This window comes from Rhinatrema bivittatum, chromosome 11 (genome assembly GCF_901001135.1).
Source record: "Rhinatrema bivittatum chromosome 11, aRhiBiv1.1, whole genome shotgun sequence".
NCBI classification, from domain to species: Eukaryota; Metazoa; Chordata; class Amphibia; order Gymnophiona; family Rhinatrematidae; genus Rhinatrema; species Rhinatrema bivittatum.
The window spans coordinates 95,658,750-95,686,568 of NC_042625.1; the positions used below are offsets into that span (position 1 = coordinate 95,658,750).

The 27,819-nt window shown below is 43.6% G+C and overlaps 1 protein-coding gene and 1 long non-coding RNA gene across 8 annotated transcripts in view; one reads left to right on the forward strand and one right to left on the reverse strand.

Moving 5' to 3' along the window:
* The window catches only part of LOC115100701, a 28,630-nt gene extending 20,547 nt beyond the window's left edge, over nucleotides 1-8,083 (forward strand). For both annotated transcript variants that reach the window (XR_003859171.1, XR_003859172.1), the window contains exon 4: nucleotides 1,524-8,083. This is a non-coding gene — a long non-coding RNA (uncharacterized LOC115100701). The remainder of the gene's footprint in view (nucleotides 1-1,523) is intronic.
* A 14,547-nt stretch (nucleotides 8,084-22,630) lies between these two features.
* LOC115100859 (protein argonaute-1) overlaps nucleotides 22,631-27,819 on the reverse strand; it is a 37,398-nt gene continuing 32,209 nt past the window's right edge. For 5 of the 6 annotated variants that reach the window (XM_029619859.1, XM_029619860.1, XM_029619858.1 and 2 more), the window contains one exon: nucleotides 22,631-27,743. In XM_029619859.1, coding sequence (XP_029475719.1) covers nucleotides 27,635-27,743 — 109 coding nt within the window. In that variant the 3' untranslated portion in view covers nucleotides 22,631-27,634. The remainder of the gene's footprint in view (nucleotides 27,744-27,819) is intronic. The other variant, XR_003859200.1, reaches the window with a different exon arrangement.

Here is a 27,819-nt window from a genome sequence, read left to right on the forward strand (position 1 = left end):
GGTTCTAAGCCAGGAAAAACGGGTAGCGACGTGGGGCGCGGAATTTGTCAGGGGGGGGGGCCTGGGGAAGGGTCCTCCTCCTCCTCCTGCAAGCTAGCCAAATATGATTTATGCAGGAGGAGAACAACATCGCAGGAAAAGTGAGCCTTGGATTTCCTGGGGGGGAAATCCTGAAATTCTTGCTCCCCAGCTCCAGGCAGCTCTGAATCGGGAGCTGCCGAAATCCCCAAAATGGCCACCGTTCCCTCGGTTTGCTGACCCGGGAACAGCCTGGCCATGCGCAGGGGATTCCGTCCCCGGGCTAAATTTGCTTGTCCTGCCGAGGAGGGACCTTCCTCACCTGGCAGGCAGGCGAGCAGAACCCCTCGCGAGATGGGCGCGACGAGGGCTCCCCGCAGGCTAGGCAGGCGGCTGGCCGCGGCATCCTCAGCAAAGAGGAGCCGCGAGCTGAAGAAAAAACAATCTAAAAATAGATGATTGGCAGCTCTGCCGGCAGGAGCCGAGGCAGGGGAGTGAAGCCTGCACGCTCCTCTGTGTCTGGCTGCTGGTTCGATACCAATAGAAAAAAAGTTTAAAAGTTTAGATTTTTTTATTTGCAATGGAGCACCAAGCTCCCTAGGCAGCCAGGGGGGGGGGGGGGGGGGGAGACTAATGACTGGACCACCAGCCTCTGTCCCCACACCAGGAAGCAATCACAGACTTAGGCTATGCCCAGCACAAGGGGCGAAGCCCCCCTAAGTCCAGCAAGGGCAGGAGACGGGACAGTCTCCTGCAAAGCACTGAAATCAATTAACTTTAAAAAGGTAAAAAAAAATTATTATTTTTTTTTAATTAGAAAAATCCTACTAGAATCTATACAGAAAACCCCCTTCAAATATATAATGAAAACCAAGTATGGTACTCATCGTGAACAGAGTAGGCGGACAGGAATGCACCAGAAACTTCCCCAGTCAAACCTCTGGCAACAAGAATGGACTAAGTATTTTACCTCTTCCCACACACATCTTGCTAAACCACAAGTGCTATAGTGGTTGACTGAAGAACAATTTGCCCACAAGTTCTATTGCCAAAATATGCAGAACAAAATCCTAGGCTGACGTTACTTTGCTCTAAATACTTAAACTTATGAATGCTCTCAAGATGATTGACGATATTTATGCATGTTAATTTAATGTGTTAACAATGCCATAATGCCTCGGACATGAAATAAAGCACATATATTTTACACAATCATTTGCAGAGATTCATACCTAATTAAAGTGGATCAGCTGCTGCCACCATTAAAAAGTATTTAGAATAAAATAAAGTAAAACTGAATATTAGACATTAAGCTTATTTCTGAAAATAATCCTGAGAGAGAATCTACTGTATATCATTAAACTGCATCAGAAATGTTTTATGATTTTGAGGAAAGGGATTAGCATTCTGTTCTGATGACCCTTATAAATCAGGGTAGCTTTTTTGTCGAATACCAACAATGCGCCTTAACTGCCTATCGATAATTTGTTTTTCATATTAAACAGAACATTGATGGCCGCAGCCTGATCTCCTTTTGGGTTCTCTGAGCCGCGGGTGAAGAGGCCCGTGAAATTTCTTCGTTGTCTGGGGGTGCACCGGTGAGAGACACAAAAGCCTATTCTCTGTTTCCGGGTTGGAGCTGGTGATGTCAGAGCCAGAGGAGGAGCCAGATAGGTTTAAAAATCTGCCTATCCCGGCGCGACGGCTAAACCGCGCACGGTCAAGGGGCGCGCGGCTTTGCCCAGCTTAGCCCGGGTTGGAACGGTGTTGGACGGGACTTTCAGGTTTGCGGTCATGAAGAACAAGCACAAGCTAAGTACAAGTTAATGTTCTATTGTCTTAAATTTGCAAGTATCCTGAGTGGACAAAAGTTTTGAATTAAAGTATTTGTGCCTTACTAAAGCACCATGCCTTATACTAAGAGGAAAGCGAAGTTGAGGGAAACCTCGTTAACATCAACGCCAAACAAGTTCCTTCAACCTAGTATTAAGGATTGCTTTCAAGTTTTATCAACATCTACACCAGAAGGGGCCGCTGATAGCTCTTCTCCTGCTCCTGAGAAGTTCTATCTGGCCAATGAAACATCTCTCACGCCCGGTGCCCCTGAAAAACTTGTCCCTCCATCCGTAAGAGTTATGGAAATTCAATCTACATCAAAAGAATCCTCAAATTCTCAGAATGATGATCTGGACTTAAGAAAGTTTCTGATGATATAAGAGAACAATCCCTTGTCGATTCAAAGGAATGTTCCTTGATGGCAATTGAAGGGGAAAGTGGGACATTAAAACAGTTACAATTTGGAATTAATGACCAACTAAATGTTCTATTGAAGAATTGGGATTAATGATGGTTAATGTTCAAAAGTCATTGTATAACCTTACTAAGACTGTTCAGGAAGCTTTAAAAAATATCAATATAGAGGAAAAAATAGATAAGTTAGAAAAGAAAGTAAGTCTCTTTCTGATTTGAAAATAGAAGAAATTCAAAAAGTTCAAATGAGTTTAATAAAATCAGTGGAAGAAAGTGAAGGGAAAATTGAATTTATGGAAAATCAGAATAGGAAATTTAATTTGATTGTTAAATTTTCCAAAAATACTTTTAGCTCCCTCGGTAGAGCTATTTAATAGCTATTTGAAGAATATTTTGAAATATACAGATAATTCTATTCCCACATTATCCAAGATTTATTATCTTCAATAAAGTCAAGATGAGAGATCAACAAAATCAGGGAAATTTGAACTTATAAGACTTTTCCAGGAAGTCAGTTGAGGCAAATGTTGATAAGGGCGACATTATTGGTGCAATTTACGTCTTTAATAGAGAGGGATGCCGTTTTGAAACACTTTAAATATCAAAAACAAGCTTTTTATGGGCAACCCAGAAGAATATTTCCTGACGTCACCCGTGTAACCCAATTGAGACGTAAAAAATTCATAGCTTTAAGAGAGGAAGTTTTTAGATAGGGGTGCGCAATTTACCTTAAAGTACCCGTGTAGACGCTTCGTAAAGCATAGAGATAGTAGATATGTCCAACACTCCAGAACAACTTCAAGCCTATTTAGACATGCACCCCATAGATACTGTTTTAAAGGGGGAATAAATGATGTTTAATGTGGATATTAGACTAGAATAATTAACCTGAAATAATTTCTTTTCTTTTATTTTGCTCCATGTTAATTTAGCTTGGTAGATTCTTCGTTTTCTTTATTCTGTTTCCTATTTTTTGGATGTTATGTAAAGCTATTTAGGAGAAAAATGGTTGTTAATGATAATTGATGAACATAAGTATCCACAAATGTTCTGTATTTTTAAAAATTGAAATGCAATAAAAATAAAATAAAAAAACAAAGCAGAACATTGATATGGGCTACAGAAAGACCAATCATGATTTACAATACTTGTTCAAGGCTTACAAGTGTAATCAGCTTACTGGGATTGTTTGGAAGCAGATATTAATGCTACTATAAGCAGCTGTCAAGTGTTACAAAAATGTAAACATATTATAAACATCAAACACTGTGCAAAACGCTGGTTTTGAAAGTCACAATCAGTCAGTGTAAGTCTCCTGCTCTTTGCAGAACACTTTTACAATTTCCAAGACTCCCCTCTACTGTTGCCATATTTCCAGAGACTAAGCCCAAGTCCCTCAAGAAACCTCAGGTACAATTTTTTTTTTTTAATAAGTGGTGGGAAAACTGCCACAAAACTACACAAACAAAAATGGCAACTGGCACAGCACATTGTAATCTACACTAAAAAGTGACGTACTAAATGTACCACCTGCTAGTTTCAGGGGATGTCTCCCCTAGTCCTAGCACTATTTGAAAAGGTAAATGATTGTTCCACACCACACAATTTTAGAAACCCCTGTCATATCCCCTTTCATTTGCCTCTTCTCCAGGCTGAAGAGACATAATTTAGTCTTTCTTTCTTCCATTCCCTTTCCCACTTTTGTTTCTTCTCAGTATTTCATCAAATTGCCCACAGTGACTCCAAGGTGCTAATTCCTCGTGTGGAACTCTGCATTATGTACATATAGCTAAGATTCGTTTGCCCTTTGTGCACTTTGCAAATGTCCACCTTAAATTTCATCTGCCGATTAGATGCCCAGTTCAGTCATGCAAGAGTCTCCTGCAATTCCTCAGTCAGCTCAACTTTTTAACTACTTGTCTCTTCTGCAAATTTGATCACCTCATTCACTGCTCCCTTGCCAAATCATTAATGAATAAGTTACACTGATCCCAGAACAGATCCATTGGCAAAACTGACCATATAGTCCAACTTTTGTTTCCCTTTTAACACTAGGATATTGCTCCTTATCCTCTGACAGTTTTCGGAGGAGCCTCTCGAGGGATTTTTTCTCATGCTTTCTGAAAATCCAGATATACTATATCATCCGGCTTACCTCTGTCCACCTTCAAAGATTATTAAGATACAACTGCTCTTGGCCATTAAGCCAGATTTATCCACATTTAGTTCTTATACCATTTTACCCAACACTAACGTCAGGCTCACTGGTTTGAAGTTACTTGATCAACACTGGATCCCTTTTTTTATAATTCGCTTTACATTGGCTCTCTTCCAGTCCCCAAGTACAGAGGCAGATTTGAATAGGTTACAGATTACCACTAGCAGGTTTGCAGTTTTGTTTCTGAGTTCCTTGGGAACTCTGGGGCAAACCCCATCATGTTCTCTTGGGGATAGGTTTATGCAGGGAATGTTGTTTGTTTTTATTGTTTTATATTTTAATATTATGTTTTGAATTTTTGGAAAGTGCTAATAAATAAATAATGTGCTATTTACTCACTCACCTCTTCCATACTAAGACTGATTTGCATCAGCTTCTCTGAATCATCACTTCCAAAGAATGGTTTCCTCATGGGTCCCATCTCAACATCCTTGGCTATGAACACCAAGCCAAAGAACTCATTTACTTTTTCTGCTATTGCCTTATCCGACCTGAACACCCCTTTTAATCCCTGGCCATCTAATGGTTCAGCTAATCCATCGGAAAGTTTCTTGTGTTTGATATGTGAATTTTGTTTTTTTGCCCCTTTGGCAGGTCTCTCTTCAAATTCTTTCTTGACCTGCCTTATTAATATTTTACATTTGGTTTGCCAGGGCTTATGTTCTGTTCCATTTTTTGAAGGATGCCTTTTAGCTTTAATAGCCTTATTCCTGGCACTATTTAGCCACATTGTTACCTCTGCTCTTCTGACCTTTAACAGGTGGAAGACATTTTATCTGGACTTCCGAGCTGGTATTTTTACAGTCTCCAAACTTCATGCACACTTTTAATGTTTGTAATGGCTGCTTCTAGTGTCCTTGTAACTAATTTCATTTTTAAAGCTAAAGGCTACTGTAATAGTTGTATTTATTCTTCTTCTTCCAGTGATTAGGTCAAATTTGATAACATTAAGATCACTATTGTGAAACGGCTCCACCATTATCCTTTGCACCAGCTCCCGAACTCCATCAAAAGCTAGATCTAAATAAGCATCCTGTCTAGAACCAGTTGCTCCATAAAGCAATCATCTGTGGCATCTAGGAACAACTCCCCTGGCATGATCTGAAATGACATTACACTAATATTGTGGTAACTGAAATCTCCCATTATTATTGTGTGCATTGTGGAAACTGTTTCACTATCCTGGTAGAGTGAATGGTAGTAAAACACACTGCTATACTCTGTGTGTCTCAGGCATGGAATTTCTATCCATTTATTTTTATATTCCTGGTAGATCACACAGATTTCCTGCAGCTCCGTTCATCGCAAAGGGGTATTCTGGATACGCCCTCACATTTGCACGCTCGGGTTAGTGTTACTGGAGAGTGTGCTTTCTCAGTCGCTGCGCCAGTTTTCTGGAACTTTCTTCCTGAAGTACTGCGCCTTGCATAGCATGAAGTCTTTCAAGACCTCATTAAAAACACGGCTTTTCAGACAGGCATTTTACTAGTCCCATAGATGATTTTTGATTGTTTGGTATTTTTCTCTGTTGCTGTAATTATTGTTTTGGATTATATATGTACTGATTTTATGCTCATTTTCTATAGGCGATTAATAAGTTTAAATAAAGACAGAGATAAAAATCTGAGTCTCACTTCACTCTATGGAATCCTTAACATATAGCGTCTCACTGCTTCCATCTGCTCTGTCATTTCAATAGACTTTGTACCCTGGTATCATCTTGTCCCAAGATGCCCATTATGTTAATATCATCTAAATGTATTCATTTAATGCCTTTTCACAACCTGCTTATTAACAATCGAGTCCGATAACGCACAATCATTCATATTTGTACGTTTTCTATTTAAGTCGGGTGACGCATTCTGCAAAACTGACTACAAAGTACCCAGTGCTTAAAGGCGACACTGACACGAAAACATTTTGGTGATATACAGTGGAATACTGAAGGAAGTTTACATCAGTCCCTCCCTCCCATCCGAGCACAGGACGGGAAACCTGCTCCGAAGGGGTCAAGGCTGGCCAGGCAAAGGGACAGAACCCTCTCCCGGGAACCAGTCGGACTCCCGCGGGACGCGGAGGCCTTGGCACCGGCCACCAACAGACACCCACATGCGCTGCCGATTTCCATTCATGGAGGTGGGTGTCCGGTCCTTCTCCGGGTCCCAGCCAGAAAGTCTCCCTCCCTCTCTCTCCTGCGGGCACTGGCGGAGCAGGAGCCGGCCGCAGCGGGGGGGGGAGGGGGCAGCCGTTAAACCACCGCCGCCCCGCGTGCGTTCCTCGCCCTCAGACAGCCTGGCGCCGGCTCCCCTCACCACCTCCTCCCCCCGCTTCCCGTTCACCGCCGGCGCGTCTCCTGAAGAGCGGCTGCGGCTCTGGCCCTCCCTCCTCCGAGAGGCGATCCTGAAGGCCCCCGGGCCGGAACTGGCGTTGACAGGCGCTAAAGTACGAGAGAACTCCCCGACCAACCCGGAAACGAGGTCACTTCCCGCCCACTCCCGGCGGCAGCTTCCGAGTCCTGACTCCCAGTCGTTGAGTGGGGCTGACGTCACAGCGCAGAAGGGCGGAGCTGGTGGCCCTAGGTGGGAGGGGCTTTCCATTCATTACTTCCGGGCGGGGCCGGGGCGCCAGTCCGAGCCCGCCAGCTGATCTGTGGGGCTGAAGCGCTTACGGCAGACGCCTTGTGCTGCCGGTGCACGGGAGCCCCGGCTCTGAGTTAGGGAAGGGGAGCGCCCCAGTAATCCCTTAACTGCGCTGTCCGGCGCTGCAGTTCTAGGGCAGGGGGAAGGAGAATGCAACTAAGACGCAAATGCAATTCGCAGCTGTTTCCAGTTTAGCTTCAATCCAGGGAAAGAGGTTTGTAAGTAAGGCAGGGTTTTAGTACTAAGGACTTTCAGCTTTTGCCAAATTAACTATTACCTCACCAGCCAACACCTTGCTTCTCTCTCTGCTTTAGTATACTTATGTTTTACAATGGGCAAAGCCAAGATTACTTTTTGTGAAACCTGAACCCTTTGCCATCCTTTATTTCAGTAACGTTTTTATTATTTAGATAAAACACGCAGTCTGTCTAGACAGACGTCTGCCACCTCTTGCATGCAATGGATGTGAACTGCCAGCCTCTCTCTCGGTGCACGTGCTTAAGGTTCAGCTGGTTAGTTTCCAAAGCCCAGAGAAGCAACTGAAGGGATTTCTGAGAATTACTTGAAAGCTGCTGTTCGTAGAAAAGGAAAACCAACATCACACTGCAGTTCTTGGTGACTGCTAGCAAAACACTCCCAGTAAGCCAAACAAACTAGTTTTCTGCAATAAAAGGAACTTGCATTTGGGGAGAAGCTTGGATCCTAGACAGAAAGTGATTTAAAGCTAAATAAATATATCATGTTCCTTTGTTTCTTAACAGTCTCTGTTAACAAAAACGTTTCTTTAACTACTGGTAATTCAGTTATCAGGCTCATAAAGAACTACTGGTAATAAAGCTCAGCTCAGCCTAAAACCCCCGCCTTGTTGAAGCTGCTTTTAAATCTTAAGCTCTCGTTGTCCTGATTATGCCCTTGTTGGTTTTATTTGTTTTTCCTAATAAATTAAACTCCCAGTGTCTTATTTTTGCTAATTGTTTTGTCTTGAATAGATTGCAAACTCTAGAGAACAAAAATGGGTGCTTATGTATTTGCATAGTAGTAGCGCAATGATCCAGTTGTACTCCTTGTGCTCTGATTTTTATGGAAGTGCTTTTTTTGTCACTTCTATCCCTATAAACCTCGGTCGATCAGTCCTAGACGTGCTTGCTCATTATTATAAACCTGAAACAGTACAAATCACCGAGGTATGACCGTAAAGAGAGGGTGGAAGATCTATTGCTCATACATACTTGAAGAGGCATAGCTTTTATTCATTCCAACTGCAACCATCATCATTTTTACTGAAAGATAACACCACCAACGGAGCAGAAGCCGGACAAGTTCAGACATTAGCTTTAACTGTGGATTGACTAAGTAACAGAGGGGAGAATGAGTGTCTTTCTGGTTGCATTGGTTTTTAACTCAGGACACACCCAGCCCCTCTGCTCTTCAGTATATGGGCAATGAATAGGCTGGAGATATCTTGCATACAATGGAGAAATTTATATGTAAATGTAGTGCATGGATATTGGGTGTAATGTCTTTAATGCCAGCCCCGCTGGGTGCGTCCCAAGGACTGAATTAAGAATGAGTGACTAAGAGTAAGGAACTGAAACCAAGAGCAAGATTCAAATCCTGCTTCTCCCACATTTGTGCCTTGTTACCTTGCCTGTCTTGTTTTCAGTTCCCAGTTCAGGGAGGTATTGTAAAGCACTACCTAACCCACACAACAATCTGACTAATCTGTACAGAACTGCTCTGTATCCACTATCATCCAGCTGGGCTCTTGAACAGACAGGGTGCAGCCTAGTGCACCAGTTCTCTCGGTGCTGCTCTTGCCCATCATTTAATGTGACGGCAGTAGCCCGTTCGCGCTTTACCTGTACCATGCCCATGCTGCCCTCCAACCAATGTGCAACCACAACCTCCAAGTACATGGCCATTAAGCCACATTAGACAGCAGGCATGGTGAAGTGATGTTTGTTTTCCCGAGGGGAAATCCTTATTGTCAATCTCAGATTATGAAACTACATTCCACCTATTTTCAATGTCACATGCTCAGAGCGTTACGACTGTCCAATACATACCTCCATTGGGTTTGGGCTTCTTCCTACTGCTCTGGACACCGGTTTCGGATTTTCTTATTCAAACATTTCTCTACTCCAGTCCTAGGTGGGTTCTCTGCCCATCATGATCCACTTTATTGAATCAATATCAGAGAGCCTGCCAACCATGCTGCTTCTTACCATACAGGTCCAGTCTTCCTCATTCTGTTAGTTGCTAAGTAGAGGCGGGGTTTGGTAATTTGTAGGAAGGCTTAAAATCTTGTAATAATGCCGATTAGGCAGATGCAACTGCTCTCCTCCTATTACAGACAGAACCCATGAAGAGCAGCAGTAGGTAAATGATAGAGAGGAAACTTCAGCCTGACTTTCAGGCCTATCCAGAAGAAGCACAGGAGAACGGGCACCCACTCTCCCAAAGCAAACCCAGCCACCTCTCCTGCATTTAAATGAGGGGTTGTGCTAAAAAGGAAGCACTAAGGACAATAGCAGCTCCCTAGTGTGTCCTTAGTAGCGGCATCGCACGAGAGGTGACTGGCACTGGGTTCAGGAAACCAACGCTCAATTTTACGAGCATTGCTTTTCTGATCCCGCTGCCAGCCATAGGTTAGGAAAATGGATGCCCGTAAAATTGAGTGTCCCTTCTCCTAACCTGACCAGTCAGCACTTTTATTTATTTTAACATTTTTGGTTCCTCTGACTTAAAATTGCTAGGATATTAAGTCAGAGAGTGTACAGAAAAGCAATTTTTTTCTGCTTTTCGTACATGTTTACAGGCTGTTCAGAAATTAATGGCTGCCCTGAGGCACCTCATCGCTGCTGTATTCCTGAATATTAGTTTTCAGACAAAGAAAGAAGCGTACCCTGAATACACATGCTGGACTGCAATGAGCAGACACCCCAGATCCTCTAGCTGATTGGTCTAATACCTACTCAAATCAAATGTACCGCACTTATCTAAAAACAACACTGACTATGCTCAGATTGGTCAGTATGAAGGATTTATAATGCTACGCACACTGCTGGAGGAGCTGAGTGTTAACACAATTGTTACTCTGAGGAACAAATAATTTGTTCCCCCCCCCCTCTCTATTAAACTCTGGTTTCAGATTACAAGTTGCCTGCAGTCTTTTCTCTCGACTCAACAAGATGTAGATTGGTGGCATATTTTACTTTCAGTATCCCTGCTGAATAACTAAGATCCTCATTACCATGCATCTGGATGTGATGAGCACTCAGCTTGGGGGGGGGGGGGGGGGGTGTTTGACTGCACGTTTTCAAAACGCTAAACCCCTTACAGTATAAAGGGTAGTGGACTCATGTTAAACAGTGCACGCGGCTGAGTACACCTTACAGGATTGGCCTCTTTGCAATGAAGAATTAACTTGTTTTGTTAAACTCTGATGCCTTTCCCCTTTCTCTATCACCAAATTTTTTACAAACATGATTTAATTTGGCTCCTTGGTACCCCTTCAAGAGTTGTAGTGTCTGCACTGGTTGGCCTGCCCAATGTGGGTTTCCTGAATTATGGACTGTCTCAAGGGAAAATAAAATCTGGGTTAAATGCTTTCTGTGCATTGAAATAGGAAGCAGACTTATGTCCTCCTTTGCAGCACAATACCAGCAGGACATAATGTTCTGTCAAGATAAACCGCAGCAGCCTCCACTTTGCTAAACTTCCAATGGGAGGGATGGCTGCTGCTCTTACACTAATTTCTAAAATCCATCTCTATCTCTTTAATGGTAAACCCTCTGGGGATAGGGAAACACCTATAGTACCTGAATGTAATTTGCTTTCAAGTGCCTGAAAGGCAGAATATAAATCAGGCATCATCCTTAATATCAGAGTTGGATAGGTTAGCATTGTCCATGCAGTGCACCTGGGTTCAGGACTGGCCTTATATTTTACGCCTAAGCCTGGGAGCACCACACGGCTGCTGTTTATTTTGTTTAGCAGAAGCAGCAGAATGCCTCAGCTTGAGATGTTGTTACCTTGTGTTACCAGTTCACCATTGATGGGCTGCCAGATATTAACACAGGAGCAGTCTGTGCTATTCTTTCCACTCATTCTCCCCACTTCTGGTAACTCAAGGGCAGATGGAATAAGATCGGCTCTGCAGACAGCACAATTTCCCTTAGTATGGAAATGCTACTCCTACTGCAACAAGCTAATGCACACAAAAAAACTGTGTCCTGAATTAGTACCCTTATGTAAAAATCCCATGGAAAGGAAGGCACTATTACTCCCCATGCAGAGAGGTGCACAAGCTTAACTCGGGTTTCCTAATGCTGGAAATTTTACTCATTATCAGAGCTGGAGTAGTTTCCAACACTAGTATCAAGTAAGAGGCAGAAGCTGAATTCTGACACAAGGACCTGCAATTGGGATTGATGTACAGAAAATGTTTAGCACATAAAACATATGATTTATACACAGAATTTTATGGGAGTGGAAGATAGGGATGTACATTCATTTCAGTGGTATACATGTACTTCACTTTGTAGTAGATGCAAAAAAAACCAGATATTTCCTAGCGTGTAGCAGATGGGCTCAGGACCAATGGGTATAGTGTACTCCTGGTAGCAGTTGGAGACGGATCAGATTTCAATCTAACGTCAGCCCCAGTACATATACCCTGCAGGAAGTGCAGCTCTTCAGTATTTTCCGTCTCCATCGCAGTTAGGGACACTATGCATGCTAGCACAGCATTAGAGTAAATTTTACCAAAGAAACCCAAATTAAGAAGAAATCTTACCTCTACAGACGAGCCCCACTCTCCTGCGGTGACACCCATTGGGTCCCTCCCCCAGTCAAGATTCCCAAGGTGATTTCCGCGATCCCTCGGAGGTGAGCCTCGGTCCGGCGGCCGACCTTCAGCGGGGACCTAGCCTCCCGACATTGGGTGAGGCTGAGAGGCAGCAGGTGCAACCTCGAGCGCAGCGGTGAAGGTATTTTCCCTCTCCCCCCGCAGCCGGAGACCGCCCAGAATGAAACCGGGAAGCTCCGGGACAAGGTAAGGTAGAAATCTATTTAAAAGGACCTCGCATTACCCTCCCACTTCCTCAGATCCCGCCCACCATTGATCCCTAGGCAGTAACGTGGGACCGGCCCTACTTAAGAGGTGATAGCGCGCCTCGAGACCCTCACCGGAACGCCAAGCTCAGTGCCATCAGCAGCCTACGACCCACCTCCACGGTAGGTCGCGCCGCTCACCGCCCGGAACAGCAACCCGACTCGCACCTACCTCCACGGTAGGCCCCCGCTGGAGGGTCATCCCACAGGCACAAGGGAACAGGCCCTGAAGGACCTCACCTTACCCTCCCCACTTCCTCAGATCCCACCCACCATCAATCCCTAGGCAGTAACATGGGACCAGCCCTACTTAAGAGGCGATAGCGCGCCTAAGGAGCATAACAAAGGGGCGCGCCCCCTTAACCTAATGTAACTGAGGTAACTTAGGTCTTTTGTTTAGAGGTAAGTTAGATCCATCACCTCAACTGCTATACTGCTCGAACAAAACCTACCACAAACTGAACCGCCTCCCATATCTACTGCAAATTCAATGCACAAGACAGGCAAATCACCACAAGACAGCGGTCCCGACGACCAAAAAAATCATACACCATCCACAAACCCCAACATCATACAACAATGATCTCCACAACTACTACTAATCCCCCTAATAGATACTGACACCTGGTCAAGATCCTCCTCAACAAATCACTTAAAAGCATGATCTACCTTGGGCGTTGATGATTCTTCCTCATCAACGCCCAAGCTCTCACAAAAAAATTCATGCTAATATCAGACCTTATTCAAGAAAAAAAACCCGACTTCGTTGCAGTGACAGAAACATAAGAAAATGCCATACTGGGTCAGACCAAGGGTCCATCAAGCCCAGCATCCTGTTTCCAACAGTGGCCAATCCAGGCCATAAGAACCTGGCAAGTACCCAAAAACTAAGTCTATTCCATGTAACCATTGCTAATGGCAGTGGCTATTCTCTAAGTGAACTTAATAGCAGGTAATGGACTTCTCCTCCAAGAACTTATCCAATCCTTTTTTAAACACAGCTATACTAACGGCACGAACCACATCCTCTGGCAACAAATTCCAGAGTTTAATTGTGCGTTGAGTAAAAAAGAACTTTCTCCGATTAGTTTTAAATGTGCCCCATGCTAACTTCATGTCCCCTGGTCTTTCTACTATCCGAAAGAGTAAATAACCGATTCACATCTATCCGTTCTAGACCTCTCATGATTTTAAACACCTCTATCATATCCCCCCTCAGTCGTCTCTTCTCCAAGCTGAAGAGTCCTAACCTCTTTAGTCTTTCCTCATAGGGGAGTTGTTCCATTCCCCTTATCATTTTGGTAGCCCTTCTCTGTACCTTCTCCATCGCAATTATATCTTTTTTGAGATGCAGCGACCAGAATTGTACACAGTATTCAAGGTGCGGTCTCACCATGGAGCGATACAGAGGCATTATGACATTTTCCGTTTTATTCATCATTCCTTTTCTAATAATTCCCAACATTCTGTTTGCTTTTTTGACTGCCGCAGCACACTGAACCGACGATTTCAATGTGTTATCCACTATGACACCTAGATCTCTTTCTTGGGTTGTAGCACCTAATATGGAACCCAACATCATGTAATTATAGCATGGGTTATTTTTCCCTATATGCATCACCTTGCACTTATCCACATTAAATTTCATCTGCCATTTGGATGCCCAATTTTCCAGTCTCACAAGGTCTTCCTGCAATTTATCACAATCTGCTTGTGATTTAACTACTCTGAACAATTTTGTGTCATCTGCAAATTTGATGATCTCACTCGTCGTATTTCTTTCCAGATCATTTATAAATATATTGAACAGTAAGGGTCCCAATACAGATCCCTGAGGCACTCCACTGTCCACTCCCTTCCACTGAGAAAATTGCCCATTTAATCCTACTCTCTGTTTCCTGTCTTTTAGCCAGTTTGCAATCCATGAAAGGACATCGCCACCTATCCCATGACTTTTTACTTTTCCTAGAAGCCTCTCATGAGGAACTTTGTCAAACGCCTTCTGAAAATCCAAGTATACTATATCTACCGGTTCACCTTTATCCACATGTTTATTAACTCCTTCAAAAAAGTGAAGCAGATTTGTGAGGCAAGACTTGCCCTGGGTAAAGCCATGCTGACTTTGTTCCATTAAACCATGTCTTTCTATATGTTCTGTGATTTTGATGTTTAGAACACTTTCCACTATTTTTCCTGGCACTGAAGTCAGGCTAACCGGTCTGTAGTTTCCCGGATCGCCCCTGGAGCCCTTTTTAAATATTGGGGTTACATTTGCTATCCTCCAGTCTTCAGGCACAATGGATGATTTTAATGATAAGTTACAAATTTTTACTAATAGGTCTGAAATTTCATTTTTTAGTTCCTTCAGATCTCTGGGGTGTATACCATCCGGTCCAGGTGATTTACTACTCTTCAGTTTGTCAATCAGGCCTACCACATCTTCTAGGTTCACCGTGATTTGATTCAGTCCATTGTTTAAGAATACGGACCATGTAATTACAAACCAAACAAACAACAACTCCTACGACTTATTCTCAATCCCCAGGAAATCTCGTAGATGAGGTGGCCTTTTACTAATCATAAAAAAACATTTCACAATGAAACTTATCCCACACACACTTCCCCAGCAATATGAAATAGCCCTTTTCGATGCAGACAATCTGCAAATATGCATAGTCTGTTGCCCACCCAGACTTCTTGACAATGACATATCCCCCCTCATCGAATTCTTCATAACAAACATCAGCATCAAAAAACCTACAATCATACTTGGAGACTTTAATCTCCACACAGACATCACACCGCCTACCCAAACCTGCCAAACCCTGTTAGACGTACTATCCACCCTTAGCTTCACACATGTGAGCAACCCAGCTCACAAAGCAGGTCACACCCTTGACCTTTTCACAAACGACAATTTCTTCACAAACACAACAATATCATACTCGCCCGTCCCATGGTCCGACCACTTTCTCCTAAACTGTGAGACCCAAGCCAACCCAATCAACAAGAACAAAAGCAATAATAATACCTACACCTTCAAATACAGACCTCCCAACCAGACCTACTCCAACAAGAACTTGGAAAGCAATTGATGAACTTAGATCTCTCAAATATAAACAATGCCACCCAATCATGGCACCAAATCACAACTAAAGTTGCTAACACTATAAATCCAGAAAGATTAAAACAGATCAAGAACAAAAGAGAAAACACAAACCCATGGTTCAACACTCAACTAAGAGACACCAAATCCACCTTAAGGAGGAAAGAAAAAGAATGGTGAAAAAACAAAGGCCCACTAACTCTGGAAAGATATCGCACCCAGCTAGCAATTTATAAAAAGCTGATAAACAAAACGAAACGAGATTACTATGGCAAAAAAATCCAAAACTCCTCGAACAACACAAAATCACTTTTCAACATAGTAAACAACTTAATATCAGACAACAACAATCCCTCATCCCAAACCAAAAACCTAAGCCAAGAACTTGCCATCGTCTTCAAAAACAAAGTCAGCAAAATAGAGAAAATAAAACACCTTCCCAAAATATGCAACAGAACATCAAAGATATAACACCATGGACCACACATTTGACCCTATATCATCCACTGAAATGGAGAAACTATTAAAAACCCTAAACCCTGCCTGCCACGAACTCGACACAATTCCGATAAGAGCCCTAAAGGAAATAGCTCAAACCATCACCCCAACCATCACAGCTATTATAAATAAATCTCTAGAAGATGGTGAACTTCCTGACAAATTAAAAATAGCCACAATTAAATCCATAATAAAGAAAAAGAATCTCAATCCTGATGACTCAATAACTACCGCCCAATCTCAAACTTACCTTTCCTCGCCAAACTGACGGAAAAGACGGCCCTTAAACAACTCAACGACCATCTTGAAACAAACAATATCCTTTACCCAACCCAACATGGATTTAGGAAAAATCACAGCACAGAAACCTTACTACTCAAATCTATCAAACACAATCAATCATTAGAGGCTTCAACAATGGACAGAGATTCATCCTCATCCTACTAGACCTCTCCGCCGCGTTCGACACAGTCGAACATAAAAGTCTAATATCCAGACTAGCCGAAATCGGACTTGCAGGTAAAACACTGGAATGGTTTACCTCTTTCCTCCAAAACAGATCATTCAAGGTAAACATCAACAACCACTCCTCAGATGCCATCCCCCTAGAAACTGAAGTCCCACAAGGATCTGCACTCTCAGCCACTCTGTTTAATATATACCTCCTGCCACTATGCCAGTTACTCTCCAGTCTCGGCGTCACATAGTTCATGTACGCCAACGATATCCAACTAATCATACCCGTAACAAACTCTCTCGAGAACGCAATGAAACTATCAGCCACATACCTCAATACAATGAAAAACATGCTAAATCAAATGAAACTCTGCCTTAATATGGACAAAACGGAATGCATTCTACTTGAAAGAAAAAACTCTGGAGCTCACCTGAACCATGCCATCCAAATTGACAACACTCAAACTAAATGAAAAAGTACAAGATCTAGGATTATGGATTGACCCAGAGATGAATTTCAAAAAGCACATTGCTATGAAAATCAAAGAAGGGCTCCACAAACTTTGAATTCTAAAACACCTCAAACCACTCCTGAACCAACTGGAATTCAGAACCGTTCTCCAATCACTAATTTTTACAACCATCGATTATTGCAACTCTCTCCTGATAGGCCTATCCAAATCAACAACCCGACCACTCCAAATACTACAGAATGCCACCGCCAGAATCCTCACCGGCCTAAAAAAATCGGACCACATCACCCCTGTCCTAAAAAGTCTACACTGGCTACCGGTAGAAAAAAGAATCTAATACAAAATACTAACCATCTTACACAATGCAATACACAACAATGAAAACACATGCCTAAACACCATTATCCAACACCACACTACTCAACACAACACTAGATCAACAAAGAACAACTGGACATCCCATCAGTCACAACAGCCAAACTCAGAACCGTAAGAAAAAGAGCAATCTCAATAGTCGGACCTCACCTCTGGAACACCCTACCGGAAACCCTAAGACTACAGAACAACAAAAAAAATATTCAGAAAACTACTCAAAACCTGGCTTTTCAGACAAGCCTACAAAGAAGGGATAGGCTAAACGATCACTCTTCCATCCCCAAGAAATTCATGCACCGCTAAATACTTTATTACACACTAACACCTCCCAAACGTTTACCTAGCATCATACCCAGTTGAGACTATTATTAACAGGACAGTTCATATTTTATTCTGTTTTAGTTATTTTTTCTTGCTTCGTTTATTCTTTCCTGTTTAATACATGGGTTTATATTTTTCCTAATTCTAACCCCCCCCTCAGTTACCTTGTAATCTGCAGCCCGTTCATATAAACCTATGTTCCCTAATTGTTCACTTGAAGGTAGGCATGTGCCACCTCCCAAAGTTACGAATGTAAACCATTGATTCTATGTACAATGTTGTTATAACTGTTAACCAGAGTGAAGGCCTTTCGCTAAACTTTGGTATATAAAAACATACAAATAAAAATTAAAAATAAATAAAAGTCTCCGGTCTCCGAAGCTCGAGGAGACGCACAGGTCGCCAGCTGGGACCAGTGCCACGGGGTTGATCGGCCCTAGCAGGGCTAGACCCTGGTCAGATCCGAGGGCCCTCCCACGTGGAGACCCTCTGAGGTGGTTGCAGTCGCCATTTTGGCCCTCTTCGCCGCCTCGATCCGTGCACACAGAGGCGAGTCGCGCGCACAAGCAAGGCGCATAGCCACGCGCTCATTGTGCTGGGCGCATAACGTCGACCCGTGCGCACAACAGCGCGCACATCTCTCGGCATGCGTGCACTAAACCTACACGCGCATCTTTGATGCACAACCATATTGTAAGCCCAGAAGCCGTGGCTCCACCGGAAAATAAGCTCAAATCTCAGGGCCTCTGCCCAGCATGCCACATTAGAGCTGCACAGCATGAGGCCACGGCACTGTGTATACAGTGCAAAGAGGCCCTAGGGGACCCAACTCATGGCCATCCCCAGCTGGTACCGGACCCCAGCCCTTCGAGCGGTATGCCGGACCTAGCATCACACAGCTGCAGCACACTGAGCCGATGATTTCAATGTGTTATCCACTATGACGCTTAGATCTCTTTCCTGGGTGGTAACACCTAATGTGGAACCTAACATTGTGCAACTACAGCAAGGGTTATTTTTCCTTATATGCATCACCTTGCACTTGTCCACTTAAATTTCATCTGCCATTTGGATGCCCAATCTTCCAGTCTCACAAGGTCCCCCTGCAATTCATCACAATCCACTTGAGATTTAACTACTCTGCATAATTTTGTAGCATCTGCAAATTTGATTACCTCACTCATCGTACCCCTTTCCAGATCATTTATAAATATATTAAAAAGCACTGGTCCAAGTACAGATCCCTGAGGCACTCCATCTTTTTCCACTGTGAAAACTATTTAATCCTACTCTGTTTCCAGTCTTTTAACTACCTTGCAATCCACAAAAGGATGCCACCTCCTATCCATTACTTTTTAGTTTTCTTAGAAGCCTCCTCCATGGGAAATGTCTACAGTGTAATCCATTTTGAAATGCTAAAAAGCAGAAAAATATGCACAAAACATGTTTTGTATGCATAAACCACATCTGAGAGATTCCCCCACTCCCTCCAAGTTAAAATGTGCAATGAGCCTGTACTGAATGAACATAAGACTTGCCATACTGGGTCAAATCAAAGTTTCATCAACCCCCAGTATCCTGGTTCCAACAATGGCCAAGCCAGGTCTCAAGTACCTGGCAGGATCCCAAGGGGGTAGAGAGATTCCAAGCTGCTTATCCCAAGAATAAGCATTGGATTTCTTCAACTCCACCTTAATAATGTACTTTTCCTCCAGGAACTTGTCCAAATCTTTCTAACACACAACTACATTAATAATTTTCATCACATCCTCTGGTGATGAATTCCAAAGCTTAATTATGCATTGAATAAAAAAATAGTCTCTTCTTAGTTTTAAAAGTATTACCTGGTAACTTCATTGTGTATCCTCTGGTCTTTGAACTTTTAGAAAGAGTAAACAACTGATTAACATTTACTCATTCCATACCATTAATTATTTTAACTATTTTCTATGTGCTTTTTAAACTTCTGATGCATTAGCATACTATTTACTGCATTGGGCCCTCCATGAGCAAAACTAATAATCAGGCAGCTTTCAGACTAGTCATTCAGGCTATAACTTCTTGATTATTTCAATTGGTAACCACTGGCACTGTTGTGTTATTGAGCAGCCAAAATGTGATGGTGAGGTTTTTTTTAGTTTATAAATTAGTGGATACTCTCTTATAAATCATAAAAATGTCACTCTGTCTATATAATCTTTTATAAAATAGAAAGTGATAAACCAAACCCAGAGTCTCTAAATCAATTCTGGTTGTGCTAAACTTGACAAAATACACTTTGGCTTCAGAAACCGATTAAGAAAGCCACTGTAACTTAACTCACACCCCTCCGTCCTGCGGCTCCTTCAGTCATTGTGAGCGCTGCTTTTTCACTTTTGCATGGAACAAACAGCCAGAGGACATGGCTTGACCCCCAGGTGGGCCAGTCCAGGCAGCGTTCATAGGCCTTAGGAGGAGGAGGAAGCCTCAGTAAAATTGGGTAATGGTGACACCTGGTTATCAGATAGAGGGCCCAGGACTAGCTCTGAATTGTGTACATAGGGAGGGGAAAAATCCCCAGGTAGTTGCAAATAAAGGCTCATGGCAGGGTGATCCAACAGAGGCCAGTATCAATTGAGCTAGAAGCTCAAAAGCATTAGAAGAAGCTGCTAGGTAAAAAAAAACCAAAACAAAAACCACAAAAGACAGGCTGGAAATAGCAGCACATTTAATACTTTGCTATGCTGTAGGCCTAGTTCACGTTTTACATCATCAGGCAGATTTATTTTCTCTACCCTTAGGGTTAAACCATCCTGAGGTGGAAAGAGTAAACTGTCATTACCCTGAATTCCCAGAGCCCTACCACCTCGTATCAAACGATTGTTGTATTGGCACAGCATGGGAGGACCCTGGGGGCAATCAGTGCTGTGGTATCAAGGCTGAGCTTCTAGCTAAGTAACGAAAAATCATCCATGCTACCTCCCCCCCCCCCCCCTTATCCCCAAAAGTAATGCTTCAACTGGCTGAGATCACTTTTTCAATGGGTTACGGTAATCTGTTACTCAGACAACTAAGGAGATTACAAATTACTGCACCTAATTACTTGAAGAGGCCTAGGGACACTGGCAGGAGGATGGCACAGCAGGCAGGTGGCACTGAAATTTGTACAGTGCCCAATGCTGCCGTCAGTGGCACAGCCGAGGAACTTCCACAACTCTTCCTCACCTCCAAACACAACTCCCAATACTTCAAATCCCACTGCCGCTCCTTGTAACCCTGGGCAAGTCGCTTCACGTACAAGCAGAGGACTTGCAACCTGTACCTGAACGTTACTCACCTTGAGCTATCACTGGAAAAGCAGAAGCTAAGTCTAAAAAATAAATATGCAGGAGGAGGACATTTGCAGGTAGCAGCACTGTAAGGAACTAAACTGCAGGTAACAGCAGAAGAGGCGGTCCCCTTGCTATAAAATACAATGAGCAAGTATAAACACCACATTTGGAACAACTTTTTAATATGTACCATTTTATAAAGAGGCTGTTGTGATTTTCTACAGTATCTGGTAATCGTTTGGCCCAGTCCAAAGATCTCATAACTTGTTTCCAATCTTTGTTTTGGCAATACAGTAAAAAAAAAAAAAAAAAAAAAAGGTATTTCTCTTAAAATACAAGCTATTTCCTTTACAAAACATGTTGGATTTTTTTTTTTTGTGCTGTTGCTGGTTTTACAGGATTTCTCACAACTGTCTTTATCTATTTAATGACAAGTGAATGGTACAAAAACTTTGTCTAAAGGGGAAAACACAAAGTCCATAAAAAGCAAATGAAACAGCACTTAACACCCTACACACAGTTCAACACTTCTTGGCATAGAGGGATACAAAAGGGCTTGTAACAAAGCTACTGGTAGTCATCTCTTTCAAAATGAGTCTGAAGTGCAAGTGACACCCAAGATCTGCAGATCAATTATTGCTGTGCTGACATCCTGCTGGCACCACTGGGGAGAGGGTTCAGTTCTTCTTCCATTTTATACCAAGCTTTTAACACTAAAGGATTCGAAACCCAAAATTAGTTTGCATGCTCATTCCAGGCCAAGTCCCTTCTTGTTACACATCTTCAAGCATCTCAGTTCATGACAAGTGGCAAGCAAAGGATATTGAAGGCTGCTGAACCTGCTGCTCCATGCAAAAGTGGCAGCGGCTGCAGCCAGGCCTTTCGGACAAGATTCCAGCGCCCTACTTTCTGCTTTCATTTGCTCTGTATTCAGGTAGGCCACTGGGGCTTGCTACACAGACTCCAGCAGATCTCTCTCTTAGCCCTAGCTTCACCATTGCAGCAATGGTCCTCCTCTGACCCCCAGCTCCCTTCTGCACCTGGTACAAAGGTGCTCCACAGTCGGCCAGCAGGAGTCACAGATGCTCTCAGCCAGGACACCTTCCATGCTGGTACTGTGAACACTGCTTCCACTAGGCAAGGCCTAAAACATGAGCTGCACCCTGCCCTGCAACAGACCAGGGTTTGAGCGCTAGGATGCGGAGTTCACATTCCAGTGGCAAGGCTTAAGGACCCCCATTAGCTGTGGAACTGCAGGGGGTGTGGCTCCCAGCCAAGGGCTAGTGCTACAATGGCTAGGGATGATATCAAACAGGAAAAAAAACAAAGCAGGTAACTGTTAATAAATGACGGCTCATGGCAGCAGAATGTCAGCACTGTTTCTAACTGAGCTGGAAGCCTGGAAAAAAAAAAAAAAGTGTTTTAAAAAGAGCGAAAGGAGAGAAGACCATGCCAGGCGGTGGCACTTGTCACATTTCTGTTACTGCTCCTTCCGTTCTTAAGGCCCAAGGCACTCACTGGATACTTCTGAACCCAGAGAAAACTATTGCTGGCTATGAAACCTCTGCAAGGAACTGAGAAATTATTTCTGCTGGCACCTAACCCTATATAAAAGAATTAAATCATTTTTTGACGGTTTTGGCACAGCATCCCAAGTCCCTTAAGTCACTGCAGGATTTCCTTGTGCGGCTTTAGTGTTACACTCCTTGGGAGAATATGTGGCACCGGACTCAGCAGCCAGAGAAACCAACGTAAGGATTAACCAGAGTTGCTGACTTCAAAAGAGACAGAAAGGTGGCAACACTGCAGCTTTGTGCTGCAAAATTAAAATACCAACTTTTCTTGCATTATTTTTTGCTTTAGTGCTCATCAACTTTTTACGATAGGGCTCCTTCAGAGATGGGCAGCATACAATAAAACTACGACCACTTCAAGAGTACCAGTAACATGCACAGCAGCTACACATGCTTACACTATTCCGGCTGTACACAGGCAGGTTCGACCTTTAATCCGGTTACAATTAGCACTATGTCCCTGGCTGGGCCAGCAGTAGCTCATGGTGGCTGTAAACATTTTGTTTTTTTCAATTACCATGCACACAGCCACTGTCTTGTCTAGCACAATGTATATGTTTTCCTGAAAAGTAGACTTTTCTCTCCTTTGGTTAAAGAAACATGTAAAAAAAAGAGATACAGAGCCGACCAGAATTCTGCCTTCATTTTGGAGCTAAAGTTGGCGCAAAGCACTCCATGTACGACCAGGAAAACAAACCAAACTTCAACGCAGAGCTTGTTTTTGTAAAAAGCGTGCATCACAGAGTCATTTCTAAATTCATTTACAACCTTTTTGTTTGGCTCACCTTCATTATAACAGGAGGAGGGACTGCACTTTTAAGCATCAGGAGGAAATGACGAGCGGCAACAAGACGTAAAAGAGCAGAGTATTAGTATTTCATTGCAGGAACCTTTTATCCTGCGTGTGCCAAGACTTTACTGTTTCCAGTACCTACACAGAGGGGAACGTCCTGACTTTATTATTTCAGGAAAAGTTTACTCGTCAGATCCTAAATACCTGTTGCCTTGAGGGACACTCAGGCACTGGCCTTCAGCCCCTTGCACATTTTGATACTTCATGTCCACATGAGTGTTTTCCCAACTCAAGGCTTCTGTAATTGAATTATTACTGCTGCACCTGTAAATACATTATATTCATTTTCTAAGTTCGAAAGGAAATCATGGCACGTTTAACTTTTGTCCAAGTGGCAAAAATAAAGCGCCTTACAATGCCTGAGAAGCTGTGCGACTTCCTTTCCGCGAGGAGCACGGACAGCATGTGCTAAGGATAACTCCTCTGCCTCCATCACCCGTGCAGCTCCAGCCTCTCTGACAACGGATTCCCAGACATCTGTGTTTCTAGCGACTTAGTGTCAGCATCTCAGGCGGAAAACTCCGGCCGAAGCTGCACAAAGCATCTCGTCCATGCAGCTGGGTGCTGTCCAGATCTCTGCTTTACTCAGCGCACCAGAGGTTTGTTCCAGATTTGCCAGCGTTTCCCCGAGACATTCTAGGACAGCGAGTGCCCTGGTAACAGGACATGGAGAAACATGATAAATCATGTGGTCGCGCCTATGTAACAGTGGCTAAGCACCTTAAATACTGAGATGAGAATGGCACCTGTCACGAACTAAACTATTTCATTTATGAATTAAGGATCAAACCAGTGCCTCGATGCCAGTGGAACGCAGGACTAGCAATGCATTTTTGCCCCTACATGATTTGGATTACAAAATGAGAAGGGCACTGGAGTTTTGCTGTGAGCGAACTTACTTTTTTGCAAAGTTTGGAGGCTGTGATCGGAGTGCAGGGTGGAGACTCAGTCATACCTTGTGTGTGGGCACACCCTCTGTATTGTCTGAGAAAATACTAAAATCAGCCAATCCGAGTGCTGATCCAGATTTTTCTAGTGAAGAAAGTCCTGGTGCACAGATATGAACTGAAACTGGGTCATTTTGCTTTGTAATTAAAAACAACCCCTCCCCTCCCCTCAGCACGTAGTGCACACAGAAATGGCCCCCTCATTCTTTCCACTGCATAGCCAAAGGGGTCCACAGCAACATGAAAAGAGAAGTAAACAGGAAAAGCAACCAGGCCTCCCAGCCAGAAGGGCAGTACTCTCTCTGAGATCACCACCTAAGTGTGCTACAGTTGGCATATTATGTCGTAGATGAAACATAGATACCATGTCAGTATCAGTACGCAGGCACTTGTGAAAGGGACTGTGCGGATAACCTTCCCCAGGTCTACTTTCTGAATCTAAGACAAAAAAAACATTAGAAATAAAACCCAGCAATGACTCTGCACTTATCTGCTTTAAAATTAGTGTCACTTAGAGAGATGAGTTTGCCATGAGCTACAAGCCAAAATTACAATTTAAATATTTTTGGCTAGTCACCAAAACCAGGCATGTGCTACTCATTAGCAGCAGCAGCAGCTTAAAGCACTCTGTCGCCGCGGTGTGTCAGACAAATATTCACTTGTTTTGGTCTACTTAGTGTATTGGTGATTCACTACTCTTAACGAAAACTGGACAGGAACCTCTAATTGGGCAAGGGCATGTTCTGTAAGCCAGTCCCATGCTGTAAGAAGTCAGAAAGGCTCCTGCTTACCTTACACACATGTATATCAGGGAAGGCAGAAGCAGTCAGAAGAGCCAGACAGTTACACACATCACATGACCATAAAGAGCAGTGCTTTATACTCAGGGTACAGGCGTCAGCAGGGGAGCCCTCCAACCTCCAGCTGATAAACAGCAGGACAGACAGACACTCACAAATGCTCACTTTCTGTGCCATTCCTCAAAGCCCCCCCCCCCCCCCGTCAGTAAAGGATACCTAAATACAGAGACCACACACTCCATTCACCAAATCATTCCTGGGACTCCTATACTATATATGAGATCACATCAGGAATAAACATTTGAAACATCTGCTCTCATTCCCTAGTACTAGGCAATGCTACTTAAAGGAATAAGAAGCCAGGAAATGACCCGATTCATTGATTGGTCTTCCCGGTGTACTTACTGTACGAGCTCAGCATCTCTCTCTCGGCCCCAGGCACTTACAAACCAGACTCCAGCCATACAGAATGGGAAAGTCTGGATTTTATCCAACAGGAACACAGCACCGATAATGCAAGCACTGTTTCACATTCTAGCAGCTCATGGCCAACCCCAAACTTTTCCTGTTTAAGAATGTCAAATAAATATAACCACACAGAGGTCAAGGGAGTGTCCAAACAATACTGTCAGTGCTTCTTGCTAAACCACATTGGCACAAGCCTGATCCAGATTCCACTTTCTGATGCAGCAGAGCAACCAGAGGACAATTCACATCCAAGTCTGCCTCCAAAACCTCAACTGTTCCAGGAATGTGGCACAGGTCACAGGCAGAGCTTCCAGAAAAGGGGTCCCAATGGTTAAGAGTCAAGCTATAAGGTTCTAAATGAGTGGCACCCAACCCAGCCAGCCTGGGTGTATCCCACACACATCCTGCCTCAGGGAGCAAACTGGGAATCACCATTCTGGATACAGGGCAACCCACCAAAGCGTTCAGTGCTTCCCATGCCCTTCCACTCTCCAGCCAGTTCAAGGGTCACTAAACCACTTCTTGCCTGAGATGCTGCACCACGAGGCGGGCTGTGTGTGTGAGCAGATCCCAGGCAGGAAGAGGAGGCCTGTAAGGAGCAGAGGAATCCCCCATGCAAAGGGATATTCTACAGCTAATTTCTCTCACCAGAGTCCTAACCGGGTCCTGCTCTGCTTATCGGCAACAGAGTTGGCAGCACATGCAATTAATGCTTGGTGTGATTTTTCTTTTTTTTTTTTTTCTTTTAAGCAGCAACCTTTATGGCTCACTTTCAGAAAACAAATTGCTACTACAATTATCCCATGAAAAAATAAATTCCCCTTCCTCAGACAGGTAATTAGTAAAAACAAAATTAGTTAGCTAAGTAAAAGTCCAGCAGCCAGTCAATGTCCTGCCTTTCGAAACACATCCATTTCACAGCAGCAGTCAGAGGGAGCTCTTCAAAGGCGCAGCGTTTCCCTTGTAACGACACTTCAGAGGCAGATTCTGTGCTAGATGTGTGGAATTAGTACAACAGCCCGGGCAATCCCAACTTCCTATGCATGGGCTGCCGAGCTGTGGCTTTCTGGAACACTTCTGCCGTAAAGAACACAGCTGTCCGTGTGTCTGACCACACAGGAGCAGGGTGATTTGGGGGGGGGGGGGGGGGGTCAGCAAAAGATCTTCCTCTACTACGACTCTCTTCTCTGTCAAGTTTACAGGGGCTGGGTTGAGACCCTGATATCTGTCAGGAGCACTAAAACATTCACAAAACACCCAGAGAGCTTTTTTTGTAGCTGAAAAACCTTTTCAGCCAACCTGAGCCAGCTGGTCTAGGGCAGCAGAGAGACGTATTTTCCAAGGAAGTCACTTACTTGCCGAGCTAGGAAAGTGTTGGAATACCTGAAAGTGCAACCTCCTGGACAGATTATTGTTTTCAACTCAGTTCGAGGTCATGAAGCAAGCACTTCCTTGTTTCTTTTCCATCATATAAAAAGTGGAAGTTTTGCAGCATTATAGTAAGGCACTCACCCCTGGGTGCTGTGTACTGCTTGGAATCGCATCAGCTCACTAAGCTTTGAAGACCCATTCTTCCCAGTTCTGAGCTACATGAAAGGTGCCTTACATTAACCAAAACAACCAAGGACACCGGAGCGTGGAAGTGAGCAGAAAGAAGGAAAGAAAATGAACCTTTAGGATGTTTCTATAAAGTATAAATTCTTAGCCAATTAATCATCTCATATCCTAAATTCATTTGGTTAGCAAATCTAGTCCTGCCTGGTTAAGGCTCTAGGAAGTGCCCCCCCCCTCCCCCTCAATCAGACCCAACGGACCCACGTGCCCTTCTAGCAGCCTCTCGATACGGTGTCAGAGCACCACCTCTGTCTCACAGTCCAAGTCTGTAAAATATTGCATTTCAAGTTGATCGCAAATCCTGCTTTTTCCTTTCAGCAGTAAACAGTGTCTGAGGTTATTATTTTCCCCCTCCATTGTTATTTTAAAAATGTCTTCATTTTGTTTGGTCGGATACAGGCAGCAGAGAAGCGAGAAAGTTCCAGCTCTTCTTCCTCTTCCTCGCCTGCTGACCTTATAAAACGCAAGGTGCTCCTCCTCCTCCCCACAACGCTTCTTGTGTGCGTGGCTCCTACAAAATCGGAAAAGCTTCTGGAGTGACTTGAGGTATCAAAAAAAAACAAAACAAAAACAAAAACCAAAAAAGGTAACAACGCCTTCACGCAAAGTACATGGTGCGTAAGGTGTCCTGATGGACCTGCACAGCTTTGGCCAGTGCCTGCGGGTCTCTTCCATTGCTCTGGCCCGATATGTGACTGCCCTCGCCACTGCAAGAGAAGAAAGGGAGAAAAGTCACAATGCAGTCTTCACCCTGATGCAACAGCCAACTCCATCCCATAGACA